At 50.4% G+C, this 15,904-nt stretch overlaps 2 protein-coding genes across 7 annotated transcripts in view; both read right to left on the reverse strand.

The window, feature by feature from the left end:
* Positions 1-5,611, reverse strand: part of si:dkeyp-92c9.2 (uncharacterized protein LOC571482 homolog) — a 7,128-nt gene extending 1,517 nt beyond the window's left edge. Inside the window, exons 1-2 of the mRNA XM_064348731.1 lie at positions 4,768-5,611; positions 1-4,200 (exon numbers count right to left, since the gene is read on the reverse strand). The exon at positions 1-4,200 is cut by the window's left edge and continues 1,517 nt beyond it. Coding sequence (XP_064204801.1) covers positions 3,036-4,028 — 993 coding nt within the window. The 5' untranslated portion in view covers positions 4,029-4,200; positions 4,768-5,611 and the 3' untranslated portion in view covers positions 1-3,035. The remainder of the gene's footprint in view (positions 4,201-4,767) is intronic.
* A 6,507-nt stretch (positions 5,612-12,118) lies between these two features.
* LOC135262000 (CD209 antigen-like) overlaps positions 12,119-15,904 on the reverse strand; it is a 104,991-nt gene continuing 101,205 nt past the window's right edge. For 5 of the 6 annotated variants that reach the window (XM_064348750.1, XM_064348748.1, XM_064348740.1 and 2 more), the window contains 3 exons: positions 14,427-14,578; positions 13,915-14,027; positions 12,119-12,949 (listed from right to left, as the gene is read on the reverse strand). In XM_064348750.1, coding sequence (XP_064204820.1) covers positions 12,787-12,949; positions 13,915-14,027; positions 14,427-14,578 — 428 coding nt within the window. In that variant the 3' untranslated portion in view covers positions 12,119-12,786. Of the gene's footprint in view, positions 13,109-13,914; positions 14,028-14,426; positions 14,579-15,904 lie in introns of all 6 variants that reach the window. The other variant, XM_064348749.1, reaches the window with a different exon arrangement.

Raw genomic sequence — 15,904 nt, forward strand, 5'->3', positions numbered from 1 at the left:
GCTCTGCGGTACCGACGCTGAAGGCTCATCTCGGCCCTCGTGCGGACGGCAGCCAGAGTCTCTGCCCGTTCGTCCCCACCGTCTCCTTCCGTCAGCGGCAGAATCACTGTCTCGTCACCGGTTTCAGTTCGTCCTTGTCGCGGCGTCCGGTATTCCCCCCCGGCGGAGCTGTGAACGCGGGTCGCGCCGCCGCGTTAGCACGTTAGCGCGTCGCTAGCCGCGGCTGCGCGTTCCGGGCCGGTTCTGCCGAAAAGCCCGGCGACAGGCAGAACCCGGCCGAGCCCCCTTTTCTGGGGGCAACCCGAGGCTGTCCAATCAGCAACCAGCGACCAGACTTAAGCGACCACTCGGTGAGCGGTGAGAGATGAGTGACGGGGTGATTATCCAGTCAGCGCCAGGCTGGGGTAGAGCAGGTCGAGAGGGGCGAAGAAGGACAGGCAAGAGAAGAGCAGGCCTTAACTCCGAAAATCTGCAGGGGGGCCCCGTACAATACGAGAGAGACCTGATGAGGTAATGATTTGGATGAGAGACGGACAGAAAGACAGACAGACACACACACACACACACACTCTCTCTCTCTCTCTTTCTCTCTCTCTCTTCTGGGTTATGTGAATAATCCCACTGCTCTAAGCACTTTTGGCCAGAGCCTTATCAGAAAGCTCTGGTCAGACCCCCCCTCCTGAGAGACCTGGCTACGCTACGCTCTCTGTGAGCCTGAAGACTTCTCCAGTCTCTGGGACTTCGCTGTGGTACAGGGGAGGTTCAGGGCACGGGAAGCGAGACGCAAATGTGGTCTGAGGGCACTCAATTGCCTTATTATTCCCTCCCTCCCTTCCCATGGCTGATTAGAGTAGGATTAATGCCAGTACTCTGCATGCTCTGTGTGTGTGTTTGTGTGTGTGTGTGTCCGTCTGTCTGCTTCTCTGTCTGTCACACACACACACACACACGCACACACACGCACACACACACACGCACACACACGCACACACACGCACACACACACGCACACACACACACACACACAAAGATAATGAAAATGCAGTGTTAGTGCGGAAGTTAAGCAGCATCCATGTCACCCAGCTGACAGTATGCATCTGCCTCCGGCTGAACCGAAACCGCTCACAAACACCCCCCCCCACCCCCACCCCGCACCGCCCCCCTTCAACAGTGGGGCCCTTTGAGCCCACTGCCCCCGTTCTACAGAGGGGCCTGGGGGCCACTCCACTCGGGGTCAGACTCACACAGGACTGGAGCTAAGCTACCCTCTCCACCCCGGCCCCCACCACCCCCACCCCCCCACCCCCACCTACGCAGAGCTCAACGGGAACAGAAACACGAGGCCAGCTACTGCTGAACCCACGGGCTGCCCAGCCGGCTGGGATTAGGCGATTAGATGCTGAACCAGCGTGTGTGTGTGTGTGTGTGTGTGTGTGTCTGCGTGCATGTGTGTGTGTGTGTGTGTTTTTGGGGGGGTAATCTGCTAATCTCATTAGCACTACAGAGCCCAGGTGCTGACAACAGGCACCGGAAATGGTTGGCTAAGCACAAGTGAACAGCTGACGCCCCAGACTGTCCCAAACAACCAATCGGCTGAACGTTTCCACCGAATCCTCCCCAAGTTACCCTTCCTAAAATCTCATAGCAGGAGAAAAGCCTATGGACAGCCCCCCATCACCCCCTCACACACACACACACCCACACACAGACACAGACACACACATGCACTCACACACACACACACCCACACACACACACAGACACACACATGCACACACACACACACACACACACACACACACTGGACAAGGCACACATGACCAGGAGCTTTCCTAATTACACCACTTCAAAGGCCAGTTCATACTCTTTGGAAACAACAAACACAATACTACTTACTAAGTGAGCGTGACCTTTAAAAATGCAGTTAATAAGCAGTTTTCAGATAGTAAAGTGCCAGCTAAACAGCCTACGTTACTTCAAAATTAGCTTTTTTTTGACACTTTGAATATAAATAATTAACATCTACATTTACAGAAAGAGCTATACATTTCTAGTAACTGGAAGTTCGGTACTTCCTGGCCTAAGTGGTACAGTATGCTAACACAGCAGTAATCTTGTTACAGCTAACAGCTAATCCTTGATTTAATAACCTCTTAATAAGCAGTAATGTGCGTGTCTGTTTCCCAACACAAAATCTTCAGTTATTTTCAGCTATCAAAAAGCCCTCACGTAACTTTAGTTGTTTTGCAGTGAAAATATAACATGAATTTCAAAAACTGTAGCCAGCATCTTCCTATAAAAAAATTTTTTTAAAAACCACAAACTTATTTGACCTTATCCTGAACGAAACTGGTCTGGTCCTAAACTAGACTTGGCTCTCTCGTGTTCTGGGAGCTTTAGCGTCATGCTAACATTTTGGGCTCTTTTACGCAACGGCTTGAGTAAGGCCTACTGTTTGCCAACAGCCGCGGGCAGTACGAGGTTGCCGCGGCAGCGCACATTGAGCCATCCACCCGCGACCGTGTCTGTGTCTGTAATCAGGTGTCCCACGCATCCTGAGCGTCACGTCGACTTCCGCAAACCCCGTCTGCCGAAACAGTTCCCGTGTGACACAGTTTGGTCGTGTGCGATTGGCCGTGGAGATTGCACGGGGTGGAGCCTCTCGGAAGCCCCTCCCCCCCCTCTGAATAAATAACAAATCAGCATTGGGGAGGTAATGGAAAAACGAGAGAACGAAATGGACGGAGGAGCTGAAACGTACCCCCCCCCCTTCCCCCATTCCAGTACAGGAAGGAACGTCTCTAAAAGGATAGAGGGAGGGCTGAACATACTAACGCCTCTCACAGGACAGGTATGGGGGGGGGTATGAGGCGATGGGGTATTGGATGGGGTACAGATATTGGTTGTACTCCAGTGGTGGGGGACGTCAGGGGGACCAGAGTGCAGCACGGATGGAACTTCAGCCTTGGTCTCCACCCCTCCGCCTAAGCAGAGAGAGGGAGGGAGGGGCGGGTTTGGGGTTGGGGGGCGGAGCCTCACCGGTCCAGGACCCGGCTGTAGTCCAGCGGCCCGCACAGGCCCTCGCCCTTGAGCTCGGCGAACACCTGGGTGAAGAAGAGCGGGTCGGCGTTGATGCGCAGCATCTTGGCGCTGGTGGCGTCGATGATGCGCAGGCACCGGTCCCAGAAGGCCTCCTTCCCCGGCTCGACCAGGAAGGGCTTGAGCGGGTACGAGATCTCGTTGCCCATGTAGGAGTAGGACAGGTAGAGGCAGGTGAGCAGCGTGGCCTGGAGCTCCCTCTCGCTGGCCACCAGGTCGCCGTCCACCACGTCGCGGCACAGCATGTAGAGGAAGACCACGTTGGCGGGCGTGACGAAGGCCAGGTCCTGCCAGCCCTGGAGGAGGAGCGAGCGGTCCACGCTCCGCAGCCAGAGCACCGGCTCCGCCGGCGACAGGTGCTTGAGCCGGTAGCAGCGGCCGCACAGGAAGTGGCCCAGGCAGCGCAGGAGCTCGCTGGTGGAGGCCTGGACGATCACGCGCTTGGGCGGGGTGCCGACACCCGCGGCGGCGGCGGCGGCGGCGGAGGCGGGGAGCGGCGGCCGCCCGGGGCCCGGCGGCGGGCCGTCGTAGCTGCAGAGGTTGGCGCAGGAGAGCGACTTCTTCACGTTCTGGCGGTTCAGGTGCGCCACCTCCCGCTGGCGGTAGATGTTGTTGTTGTTGTTGCCGAGGGGGCCCCCGGGGGCCCCGGGAAGGCCCGGCGGGAAGGCCGGCGGGAAGGCCGGCGGGAAGGCCTTGCGGCAGCCCCGCTTCTTGGTGGAGGCCACCAGCCGCTTCCAGGTGAGCGCGGGGAGCAGGATGGAGTTCCGCCTGAGGCCGCCGCCGCCGCCGCCGCCGCCGCCGTGGTCCTTGGGCCCGCCCAGGGAGTGGCCGCTCAGGCTGGGGTAGTGGCAGAGGGAGCTGGGCCGGTCGTCATAGTAACTGGGCTTCCGCGACCCCGGCGACAGAGACAGCGACAGCACCGTGCCCATGGCGACGTTCGGGCCCCCGCCACTGAGCGCTCTGGGGGGCACGTTCTCTGACACAGATTTTTTTTTTTTTTCGGATGATTTTCCTGCCCCAGGGGGTCCAATTTTAAAGTAGATGAGTGGCGACCCCCAGCAGAGTTAGCAGTCTCTCAGATGCCCATGGCATGGCCACTGTCTGTGACAAATAAAGAACAATCACGTCATCAAAAATATCCTCAGACTAAATCTAAAAATACAGGACATACACAAACACGGAGACATAAGTATTCAGGCTAAGTAATTCACAGAGAACGAAACAAATCCAACAATAAAACTGCGTTAAATGCATGTAAAACAGGTTTCGTACAGCCATAGACGGCTCCATATATACGTAGCAGTTCTCCAACTATAGAAAGTTCCGATCTTGCCAACTGAACGCAGCCTCTTACCGCGGGCGTCGAGAGGCTGTCCCAGCGCGCGCAGGGCTGAGAATTATCACAGCCATCACCCCGTGCACCCCTCCATCCCCCCTCACCAACAATGATCAGATCCCTGCAGCTCACACTCACACAGCTAATGTAATCAAGCGCGGGTAGGCTACAACTGACAGGACACTAAAACCACAAGAAAAAACGCATACAATTACAAGTTTAAACAGAATGCACTCTAAACTGCATACCGATTGCATGCACTCAAGATGCAAACGCATTGGTTTGTGAAAAAAATCTGTATAAATAACCCTTATTTGCTTTACTTTTATCACCTGTTTGTGGTCCAGTGCCGGCTGAAGTTTGCGATTGAGTCAGGCTACAGTATTTCCTCTTGTCGTTTCGGCAGTGAGCTGCAGTTCCCGACGAGCTGCAAAGTGGACCGACGGCACAACGCAGGTCCGTCGTATCAAAATTATCGTCTGACCACGGCAACGCTCCGGTGGAAGTGCCGGGGCGGATTTAAAGGACAGGCTTTCTGCAGATAAGTAATCCCCTTGCGAAAATCAAGGCTCCAGGACGCCGCCTCTCCCAGCAAGAGCCAATACCTCTGCTCCGCCGCGGTTAAGTCCGAAGATGCTCGTCCATTTGCAGAATAAATATTTTAAAAGGATTAAGTTAACTCAGTAATAGTCCAGAATCCACTCCACAGTATTTAAGTGGTAGAAAATCAGTTTAATCTAACGATCCAATGAAATCGGGGAACTTTTAAAATGGTAACATTGTTGATGCAATTCGATTCTGTGGGGAGAGCTCAGAACTATTGCCAATCAGCTCAGGGCTTGTCCCGACCCATTGAAGACAAGGCTACACAAGTGCGGTCTGTATAACTCTCTCCTTTAGTCTGAGATGATGCGCTGGACCCGTCCGTCGGTTGTATTCAGCTGATGAGAGCCGAGCACCGGGCTCCTCTCTCCTCCGATTCTTCTCTCCTCTGACTCCGCGGCGCCGCGCGAACAATCAAACTGTGTCCTGCTGCCAAACGCAGGCTCCTCCTTGCCTCGCGCTCAGGCGCAGCCGGCAGTGAGGAAGCGATCTCTCTCTCTCTCGCTCGCTCTCTCTCTCTCTCTCTCTCTGCTCATCACACATTAAATTTGCACAATTCAAAAGGAAACTGTTTTGCCGCAACGGACCTGTTCTGGTGTCTGTTGGAGATTCACTCTCTGTCCCCCCTGCGTGTGTGCATGTGCATGTGTGCATTTAAATATGTCTGCGCTCATTTTCCATTGCTGACGTGCTACATGTGAACAAGGTTTGCTAACTGAAAGTAGAGAGATGGCCGGATTGTGCTTCTGACCTATAAGCAGAAGGCCCAGACCAGGCATGTTATTTATATAGCACCTCTAAGAAGGTCCCTAGTGGCTTCAGACGTGACAGAGAGACTGCAGTGTCGCCCCCCCCCCCACCCCCCACCCCCACAGATAGGGGCTCTGAGTGCTCTGCTACAGTCTGCTCTACCAAAATCATTCCCCCCTCCCAGACTGTCCCCGAACGTCAGTCCTAAGCGGCTCCCGCAATTCCCAGTGGACTCTCGCGATTCCCGCAACATCCCCGCAACGTTGCAGGAACGCGTCCGTGCCGTTTTTTGTAGTTTTTTCTTTTTTTTACGGCCGCCTGTTTGTGAACTGCGGGCGGTGGAAGCAGAAAACGGCCGTCCTCCAATCACAGGGGAAGGGATGGAGCGCGCTCTGTCTCGCGCAGGCGCTCACCGCGGCGTGGGTAGAGACGGTTGGCGCCGTTTCCCAGCGCCGGACAACACACAGCGCGGGTCTGTGCGCCGGGGGTGTTCTGCAAGCCCGCCGTGCGTGCTGGGCCAGCGGAACCACCCCAAGGCCCTGTTACGTCACCATGGCGATAAGGCACCGGCGAAATATGGCAGCGGAGATAATGGAAGCTCTATTGCGAGACTTGTGTAAGAGGACACAAGACTATTGGGGGGGTGGGGGGGGCGGTGGTTGGGTGAACTGAAGATGACCTCGCCCATATCATCTATCATTTGTTTTCTTTTTTCTTTTAAAAAAGAAGAAACAAAGCATTCTAGGCAAATACTGTCGAGCAGACATGGTGTAAGTACTAAGCACGTTGTGGCCCTGGATGGCTAGAGCAAGCTGCCGACTCTGCCTCCTGTTGGGGCTCGGTTTCGGTGGGTTCGACCTGGTGTGTGTGTGTGTGTGGGGGGGGGGGGTGAGGTCCGAGAGAGAATGGAGAAGGAGCAGCCGAACCGTGGCCACCGCACCTGACTGACTCCTGACTACAGACACGGTCGCTTCTCCGCACTGGTTCCACACAGCACGACAAAACGCAACCCTTACAGTCATTTCGGACGAGAACCGTGAAAACGTTGGGCGATGGGTGCTGGGGCTTGAGATGGCTTGTTCCTCTTTGCGATGTGTGGGGATGTCGGGGCAGACGTGTCACTTCCTGTTGCTGTCATGTTCTGAGGCCTGGTGTTGCATTCTTGGCTGCTGATGTTATTTCACTGGAAGGCTCTGTTTATGTGCAAGCTCTTTCATCACAATGTTTTAATGTCGGGTACCCAAAAGCACAGGACATGGGGCTGTACGCTGTATAATTTCTATGGTGCTTTGTGTTTCACTTAGAGCCCCTTTTAAGTGATCATCCCTAAGAGTTTTGGTGTCACTGAAATCCTCAAATGAACACTTTAGTGCATAAATACAGACGTAAATGTCTAACTTGCTTGTTCCTGTTTTATCTTCATAACAAGAGTGAGCTTCCTGAAAAGTGACCTGTTTCGTGTTGGCAATGACTGACCAATAAAATGACTCCATCCTGCCCATTGTTTGGGCATAGTGTAGTATTATACCATACTGTACCATACCATACCATACCATACCATACCGTAACACCATACCATACCATTCCATACCATACCATACCATACCATACCCCACCATACCACACCATACCATACCATAACATACCACACCACACCATACCATACCATACCATACCATGCCATGCCATGCCATTCCATACCATACCATACTATACCATACCCCACCATACCCCACCATACCACACCGTACCATACCATAACATACCACACCACACCATACCATGCCATGCCATGCCATGCCATACCATACCATACCATACCATATCGTACCGTACCTTACCGTACCATACCATACCATCCCATACCGCTCCATTCCATTCAGACAGTGCTAGCTGCTCCTGTTCTGACGCATTCTGTGGCAAGGCCCAATGTGTGTGCGCAGGACTTCCTAAGACTGACAGACGCAGCTTGCAGCGATATCTGCATGTACCCACAGTTCCGTTAACCTCCTAAGACCTGCCAATCCATTTCTGTTCCCCGTAGGGGATATGAGTCTCTGGTCTTAATGTCAAGAACCATGTATTTCACAATGCTGAAACCTACACTACAAGGGGACATTCAATAAAAATAAAATAAACGATGTTTTTGAAAATATAAAAAAAGCATATATCCCATCCATCCATCCATCCATCCATTATCTATACCCGCTTATCCTGAGCAGGGTCATGGGGGGGGGGTGGAGCCTATCCCTGCGTGCATTGAGTGGAGAGGCAGGAATACACGCCAATCTATCGCAGTATATTTATATATATATATGTTTTTTTGACACTTGAATTATGTTTAAAAAAACTTTAAAACTTGTTTTTTCCTGGTCTCAGGAGGACATTACCGCAGACGAAATGAACAGTAGTAAAGCCACAGTGTTAAGTGTGTTAAGTGTGTTGCACACAGAGGAGCACTGTTTCCAGGCGATCTCTTTTTGTCACATGTTCTGTCACAACGTTCCCGGGATCAAACCGAGCGCTTGTGCTTGGAAGACACCGCCTCTCTCCTGCTGCTCCGACGTCAGACGCAATCCTGGATGTTTTCCTGCGCTGCATTTATGCTCGAGCCTCAGGGATGGCCTCCATTTTGCTTTACTGCGATTGGCCAACCGTGGGAGTCTTCCACTGGTCTGGTGAACCCTCATAAACACACAGAGGACGCTGCAGAGTTAGGGAAGGTTTACAGACACGACAGACCATTCCACAGGCTGGCTGAACCCTCATAAACACACAGAGGACGCTGAAGAGTTAGGGAATGTCCAAAAACAAGACAGAGCATTCCACAGGCTGGCTGAACCCTCATAAACACATGGAGAACGCTGTAGAGTTAGGGAAGGTCTACAGACACGACAGAGCATTCCACAGGCTGGCTGAACCCTCATAAACACACAGAGGACGCTGCAGAGTTAGGGAAGGTCTACAGACACGACAGAGCATTCCACAGGCTGGCTGAACCCTCATAAACACACAGAGGACGCTGCAGAGTTAGGGAAGGTCTACAGACACGACAGAGCATTCCACACAGGAAGAACAAAGAGCTTTCTTTGTTCTTTTACTTAAACTGTCACTGTCTAATATTCTATGTATATATTGTATATCTGTTTTGCTTAGCAACTACATGGCGACTTTTTGCCGGAAGGGTTTTTTTGTTCTCAATGCATGTTGCCTGCCAGTAATCATGTTATCATGTCAGAGCAGACTTATCATCTTAATAAAGATGTTTTTTTTTTTTTTAAATGAGCATCCATGTAATTTGCATTGTTGTGAAGCCCAATCCTTCATGAAGTCCCATCACTTGTAAAAGGCCCTCTGGTACATTCTCCTTAGGCTTAGTTGAACCGCACGTTTGCTTGCAGTTGTCTGATCGTAGCCTTTGGGCAAGACTGCTGCCTGGGCCCAAGGCATCACATTACCATAGAGATCTCCCTCGACGCGCAGTTGCTGGTGTAGACTATGATTGTCATTAGGGACTTCTGTGGTAGTAAAGACTCATGGGATTGCAGTGGTGGGAGCAGCTGCGTATGTACGCCAGGAAATGACGAGAATCCCCCCCTGATCTGAGGAAGCCAAGCAACAGGGGGAGCTGTATGTGCTTCTGTCCCCAACAGGAGCCCTCTACACACACACACACATGCATGCACACACAAACACGCACACACACACACACACGCACTCACACGCACACACACGCGCACACACACACACACACACACACACAGACGCACACAGACGCACACACACACACACACACACACACACATGCATGCACACACAAACACGCACACACACACACACAGACGCACACACACACACACACACACATGCATGCACACACATGCACACACACACACAAACACATGCACACACTCACACGCACACACACGCACACACGTACACACGCACACACACGTACACACGCACACACACACACACACACACACGCACTCACATGCACACACACGCACACAGACGCACTCACACACACACACACACTCACACACACACACACATACACACACACACACACACACACACACACAAAGATAATGAAAATGCAGTGTTAGTGCGGAAGTTAAGCAGCATCCATGTCACCCAGCTGACAGTTTGCATCTGCCCCCGGCTGAAACGAAACCGCTCACAAACACCCCCCCCCCCCGCCCCCACCACCCCCCTTCAACAGTGGGGCCCTTTGAGCCCACTGCCCCCGTTCTACAGAGGGGGCCACTCCACTGGGGTTAGACTCACACACACACACACAAACATGCACACACACACACACACACAGACTCACACACACAGACGCACACACACATACACACAGACGCACACACACATACACACACACAAACACACATATCTCTTTCTGCGGTCATTATATGACTGTCACTGTCACTTCCTCCTTTCACATCCCCCAAAGTCCTGTTTATTGTTTTCAGTACCCATTCCCAGTCCCCACTCCCATTAAATAACCTGAAAACCCAGTTACCATTCCCTCTCAATAACCTGAAAACCCTGTGCCCACTCCCCACGAATCACCTGAAAACCTAATGCCCATTCCCCATGAATCACCTGAAAACCCTGTGCCCATTCCCCATGAATCACCTGAAAACCCTGTGCCCATTCCCCATGAATCACCTGAAAACCCTGTGCCCATTCCCCATGAATCACCTGAAAACCCTAGTGCCCATTCCCCATGAATCACCTGAAAACCTAGTGCCCATTCCCCATGAATCACCTGAAAACCTAGTGCCCATTCCCCATGAATCACCTGAAAACCCTGTGCCCATTCCCCATGAATCACCTGAAAACCCTGTGCCCATTCCCCATGAATCACCTGAAAACCCTGTGCCCATTCCCCATGAATCACCTGAAAACCCTGTGCCCATTCCCCATGAATCACCTGAAAACCCTGTGCCCATTCCCCATGAATCACCTGAAAACCCTGTGCCCATTCCCCATGAATCACCTGAAAACCTAGTGCCCATTCCCCATGAAACACCTGAAAACCCTGTGCCCATTCCTCATGAATCACCTGAAAACCCTGTGCCCATTCCCCATGAATCACCTGAAAACCTAGTGCCCATTCCCCATGAATCACCTGAAAACCTAGTGCCCATTCCCCATGAATCACCTGAAAACCCTGTGCCCATTCCCCATGAATCACCTGAAAACCCTGTGCCCATTCCCCACGAATCACCTGAAAACCTAGTGCCCATTCCCCATGAATCACCTGAAAACCTAGTGCCCATTCCCCATGAAACACCTGAAAACCCTGTGCCCATTCCCCATGAATCACCTGAAAACCCTGTGCCCATTCCCCATGAAACACCTGAAAACCCTGTGCCCATTCCCCATGAATCACCTGAAAACTAAAGAAATCCACCTCAGAATGATTGTTGTTGTAATAAGGATTAAATTGGCTAATCCAGGATCAGTGTGGGCACGTGAAGGCATTCCCCACACACAGTGCAACACGCGCACTGCAGCACAGAAATGCATTCATCAAAGGATGATGCATTTGAACAAACGGACATGTAGTGCAGGGGGGGGGACACCACGTGGAGTGAACGCCAATTACAGCGAATAAAGTTTAAAAAAAAAGAAAAAAAAGAACCATTACCGGAGTACAGCAGCAAGATTATCCATGACCTGTAAAACGTTCCATGGCAGTGACTGATGACAGTTAATGAATGAATGAATGAATCGATGCATTGATTTGATTGGATGCGGGTGTGGCCCGCCGCTCGTGTGCTTGCTTGCCTCCTTTGCTGGAAGGGAGAATGGCCTGTCGGTGTGTGTCTCCGCTGAAAACCTCCTGACTCCGGCTCCCCCTTTAGCGACAGACCTCCATGTCATGCAGGAACAAGGCACACAACCCTTTGATGCCAGTGTCGAAGTTTGGAACATATTCTGAGCGGGGCCTATGCGCCCGTGGGAATTGGCAACAGGCCCAAGAGCTCTGTTTTAATCCAGATGGTCCCCCATCACTTCTAGATTCTGGTCATACCACATGTCTACCATTTATATTTGTGTCTTGGTGCAAAATAAGTGCAACATAAGTATTGTGCTATAAATGTTACAACAGCGCCCTCTATTGGCAAAATACAGCATGCACACACGCACACACAAAACTAGACAAGCAAAAAAAAGAAACCCCAAAAAAAACAGAGGCATAAAAAACACAGAACACTAGAGGGCGCCAGACACTCATCACAGGCGTCATCTCCCTTGAGCTCCAACTACTTCTCACACCTGTGTGTTCTCAGAGTCAGAGAACCTCAGAAGAGTTCCACATAGGTGACCCCTTCATTTATTTATACCTTTAGCTGTACATGACCCAAGTGAGTCTGCACAAACTGCAGTTTTGGGCAGATCTGACATTTTTAAAAACACAGTAACTTTCATAAAGAAGCAAAATGATTTGTACATAACTGCCAACATAAGACTATATCACAGGACACATCAGGGAGTCCACAGGTACATTTACAGCACTTAATTACTATGGATATTACAAACAGTACCCACAGCACAAAATCTGCGGACACAACAAATGCTAGAAATACAAATGATATAAGAGACACTTATGGAAACATCCAGAATTACATAACATCAGTTTAACAGACTTTCTCATCCAGAGTGACCCACAGGCACACAATGAAAATGGCACACCGGTAAAATAGCTAACACAGTATAAAACCGAAAATTTAAATGTTATCAATGTGCTTAAAATGTATACATTTTAACATACAGTAGTTTTAATAGGAAAGCACAGCTTTAGAAAAATGACCACTGCACTGACAAAAAATGCTTAGCCTGCTGATGTATTCATGGACATATATGAACTGTAAAATACTGACAGCATATTACACTTTTCATAAGTCTAAGTGGTTCAGAGGATATGGCTACTGATTAGCCACCTCAGGGCGAAACAAGATATTCTGGGCCTGATTCGTTCAAATTCGTGGCAGTGTTTCACAGCCAAACTTTTTTATTTTTCCACAAGAAGCGTCGAACCAGCGATCAGGGTTTCCGTTGTGGTCCCCCAGAGCTGCGCAGTCTTCTCCGGACGGGTCCCCTGCGCCCATCCAGTTGTCCGGCTCTTTTGCCCACCAGTACCTGCAGGGGGGCAGAGAGACACGCGGTAACCTGCCCCAGCAGGGGCAACTGCAGCCCCACAGACCTGAGCCATCAACCATGACTCCTCCTTTCAGTCCAGCTCCTACTGTCCTTCATTTATATTGTCTTCTCTCTTGCTGTTACAGAGCTGCAGGGTAGCTGGTAATGGTTTTTGCAATTAGCAGTTAGCAACTACTTCACACATGCATACATACACACACACAGAAACACATGCACACACATGCGTGCACACACACACACACACAAGCGCCCACACACAAACACACACACAAATGAAAATAAACTGAATAACAGCACAAGGTGCACACCCTTTGGTTCTCCTGGGGCGAGAGTGTATCCCACTGGTTTAGAATCTCCAGCATGCCACCTATTTATTTTACTTTACATTATTTTTATCCTGATACTGTATTTAACAGTAATTCCCATAAACTGAATGTTAATGCATAGGTCAATTTAAAGCATCTGTCAGTGGTACTAAAAAGAAAATAATTTAAAAGAATCCTGAAGTGTAGGAATTCTGTCGAGTCTCTGCTGGGGCAGGAGTTGATGACCCTTCCTGGATAGCTACAGGATCTGCAGGTTTTTGTTGTTACCCAGTGCCCAGCTGATTAAATAAGGCAAGCGGTTACACAGGTAACGCACCTCACCTGTAGGGTATTGGACAAAGCGGGATTTCTGAGTTAGCTGGATAACTGCGCTGAGTGAAACCTGGAACAGCTATTTTTACTTCAGTCCATGTTCCAGGTTTGGGAGGGTTCCGGGTTTTACTCAGAGCAGTTCTCCAGCTAACCTGGTAATCCTGCTTCGTGAAACTGGGCCCTGGTTTCTCAGGGCTGATCCAGTCGCTGATTTTAAGGTGAAAACAAACACCAGCAGACCCTGCAGCTCTCCAGGACCAGGGCTGTAGACCCCTCCGTTAGGGAAATTATGCACAGGGGCCTTACTGGGTTCCGCTTCTGTCAAGAGGCGTACCGTCCACCCAGACCCACTGCCCCTCTGTGTCCCGGTCGCTCAGCCCAATCCAGTGCGTCTCACTAATCCTGGACGACACAAAATTCTGCTCAACGACAAAGAGGAATGAAGAGATTAACTCAAAAAATATCTGAACAGTGCCAAGTGGGTCGACACAAATATCTCCAAAGCTTATTGATCACCAAGGCTTTCACACAGAATTCTGACACAATGCGATTTCAACTCGTTCTGCCTTCATGCAACGCTTGCCTTGAAAACAAAGCAGGACTATATAACATTTTTGTTTTGTGCATTTTGATTATTTTTAAAATTAAAAAATCTACCTTTACCAGAGAAGCTTAAAAAAAGTCTCAAAATATTGTCTTCTTGCCCTGTTCCATCAAACTGTATCACGCACAAGACACAATTAACTATACATGATTCTGCCACTGTCACATGACACGTGACATTCCTGATCCTGATTGGCCGGGTTCTTTTCCTTCACCTGTTCCTGTTGGTTGTTTATGATGACCAGATGTGCCCCCTTCGAGGTGCAGTACTCCTTACTTTGAGACCAGTTCATCTTTTCAGTGGAGAAGAAGTAACACTTTCCCTGGTGTATTCTCCATCCAGTGAGGCATGCACATCCGTCCATAGCTGTGTGTGATATAGAGACAAGGGGCCAGAGATCAATACGGTACAGTGGCGTCTGCTAACATTACATTACAGGCATTTAGCAGATGCTCTAATCCAGAGCGACTTAGATTGTAATCAGTTATACAGCTGGATATATACTGGAGCAATGCAGGTTAAGTACCTTTGCTCAAGGGTACAACGGCAGGGTCCTACCAGGGAATCAAACCTGTAACCTTTAGGTTACAAGACCAACTCCTTAGCCATTATACTACACTGTCACACTTTAGGCATAACATTCTGCATACTCTCTACATTAAATAAAGATAACCTCTGCTTGCTGCGATACACAAATGCGGTGTCCGAGTTTACAGCGATGTTCGTCTGTTTCCTGTGTCAGGGCATTTCCTCTAAGCTTCTCAGTTCTCAAAAGGGCGCAGTGCCTTTCTGAATAGTTGAAAAAAATTTTAACCTTTTTTTTTTTCGCATTCAGAGTGGCCACACAAAAAAAGGTGCTAGCTGAGGCCCATTATCCAGAGGCTAGCCCTGGAACCCTGCTGAGAACTGTTGAAAGAAAGTTCTGGAACTCAGAAAAGAAGCTTAGTGGACACACTCCCTTACACAGGGCCTCACTGTCAAATTAATACTGAAACCAAAATGGTTAACAAAAATAAAATAAAACAAAAAACTAAGTGTAGGACTCTCCCCTATGTTACCACAAATGTTACCACAAACACATGAAGCAAATTCCAAGAGTTGGGTGTCAACCTTCCGATGACACCCAACTCTTTCTCTCCTTCCCCCCCTCTGACACAGAGGTCTCCTCTCGCATCTCTGCTTGCCTGAGGGACATCCAGAGCTGGATGGATAACCACCATCTTAAGCTGAACCCAGGTAAGACAGAGATGATCTTCATCCCTGCTCCATCCTCTAACCTCCTTGACTTTTCCATTTCCCTAGGAGACACCGTGGTGTCATCATCACCCACCGCAAAAAAACTCGGAGTGGTGATGGACAACAGACTGTCCCTCTCCCAGAACATCACAGCGAGTCGAACGTGCAGGTTCTTCCTGTACAACATCCGGAGAATCCGCCCCTTCCTCACCACCTACGCAACCCAGCTCCTGGTTCAAGCGATGGTCCTGTCCCGCTTGGACTACTGCAACTCGCTGCTGGCTGGTCTGCCAGCATCCGCCATCAGACCCCTGCAGCTCATCCAGAATGCTGCAGCGCGTCTGGTCTACAACCCCCCCAGACATTCCCATGTCACCCCCCTGCTCACTGACCTCCACTGGCTGCCTGTTATGGCTTGCATCAAATTTAAGACCTTGGTGCTTGCATACCAGGCAG

This window comes from Anguilla rostrata, chromosome 8 (genome assembly GCF_018555375.3).
Source record: "Anguilla rostrata isolate EN2019 chromosome 8, ASM1855537v3, whole genome shotgun sequence".
In the NCBI taxonomy this organism is placed as follows: Eukaryota; Metazoa; Chordata; class Actinopteri; order Anguilliformes; family Anguillidae; genus Anguilla; species Anguilla rostrata.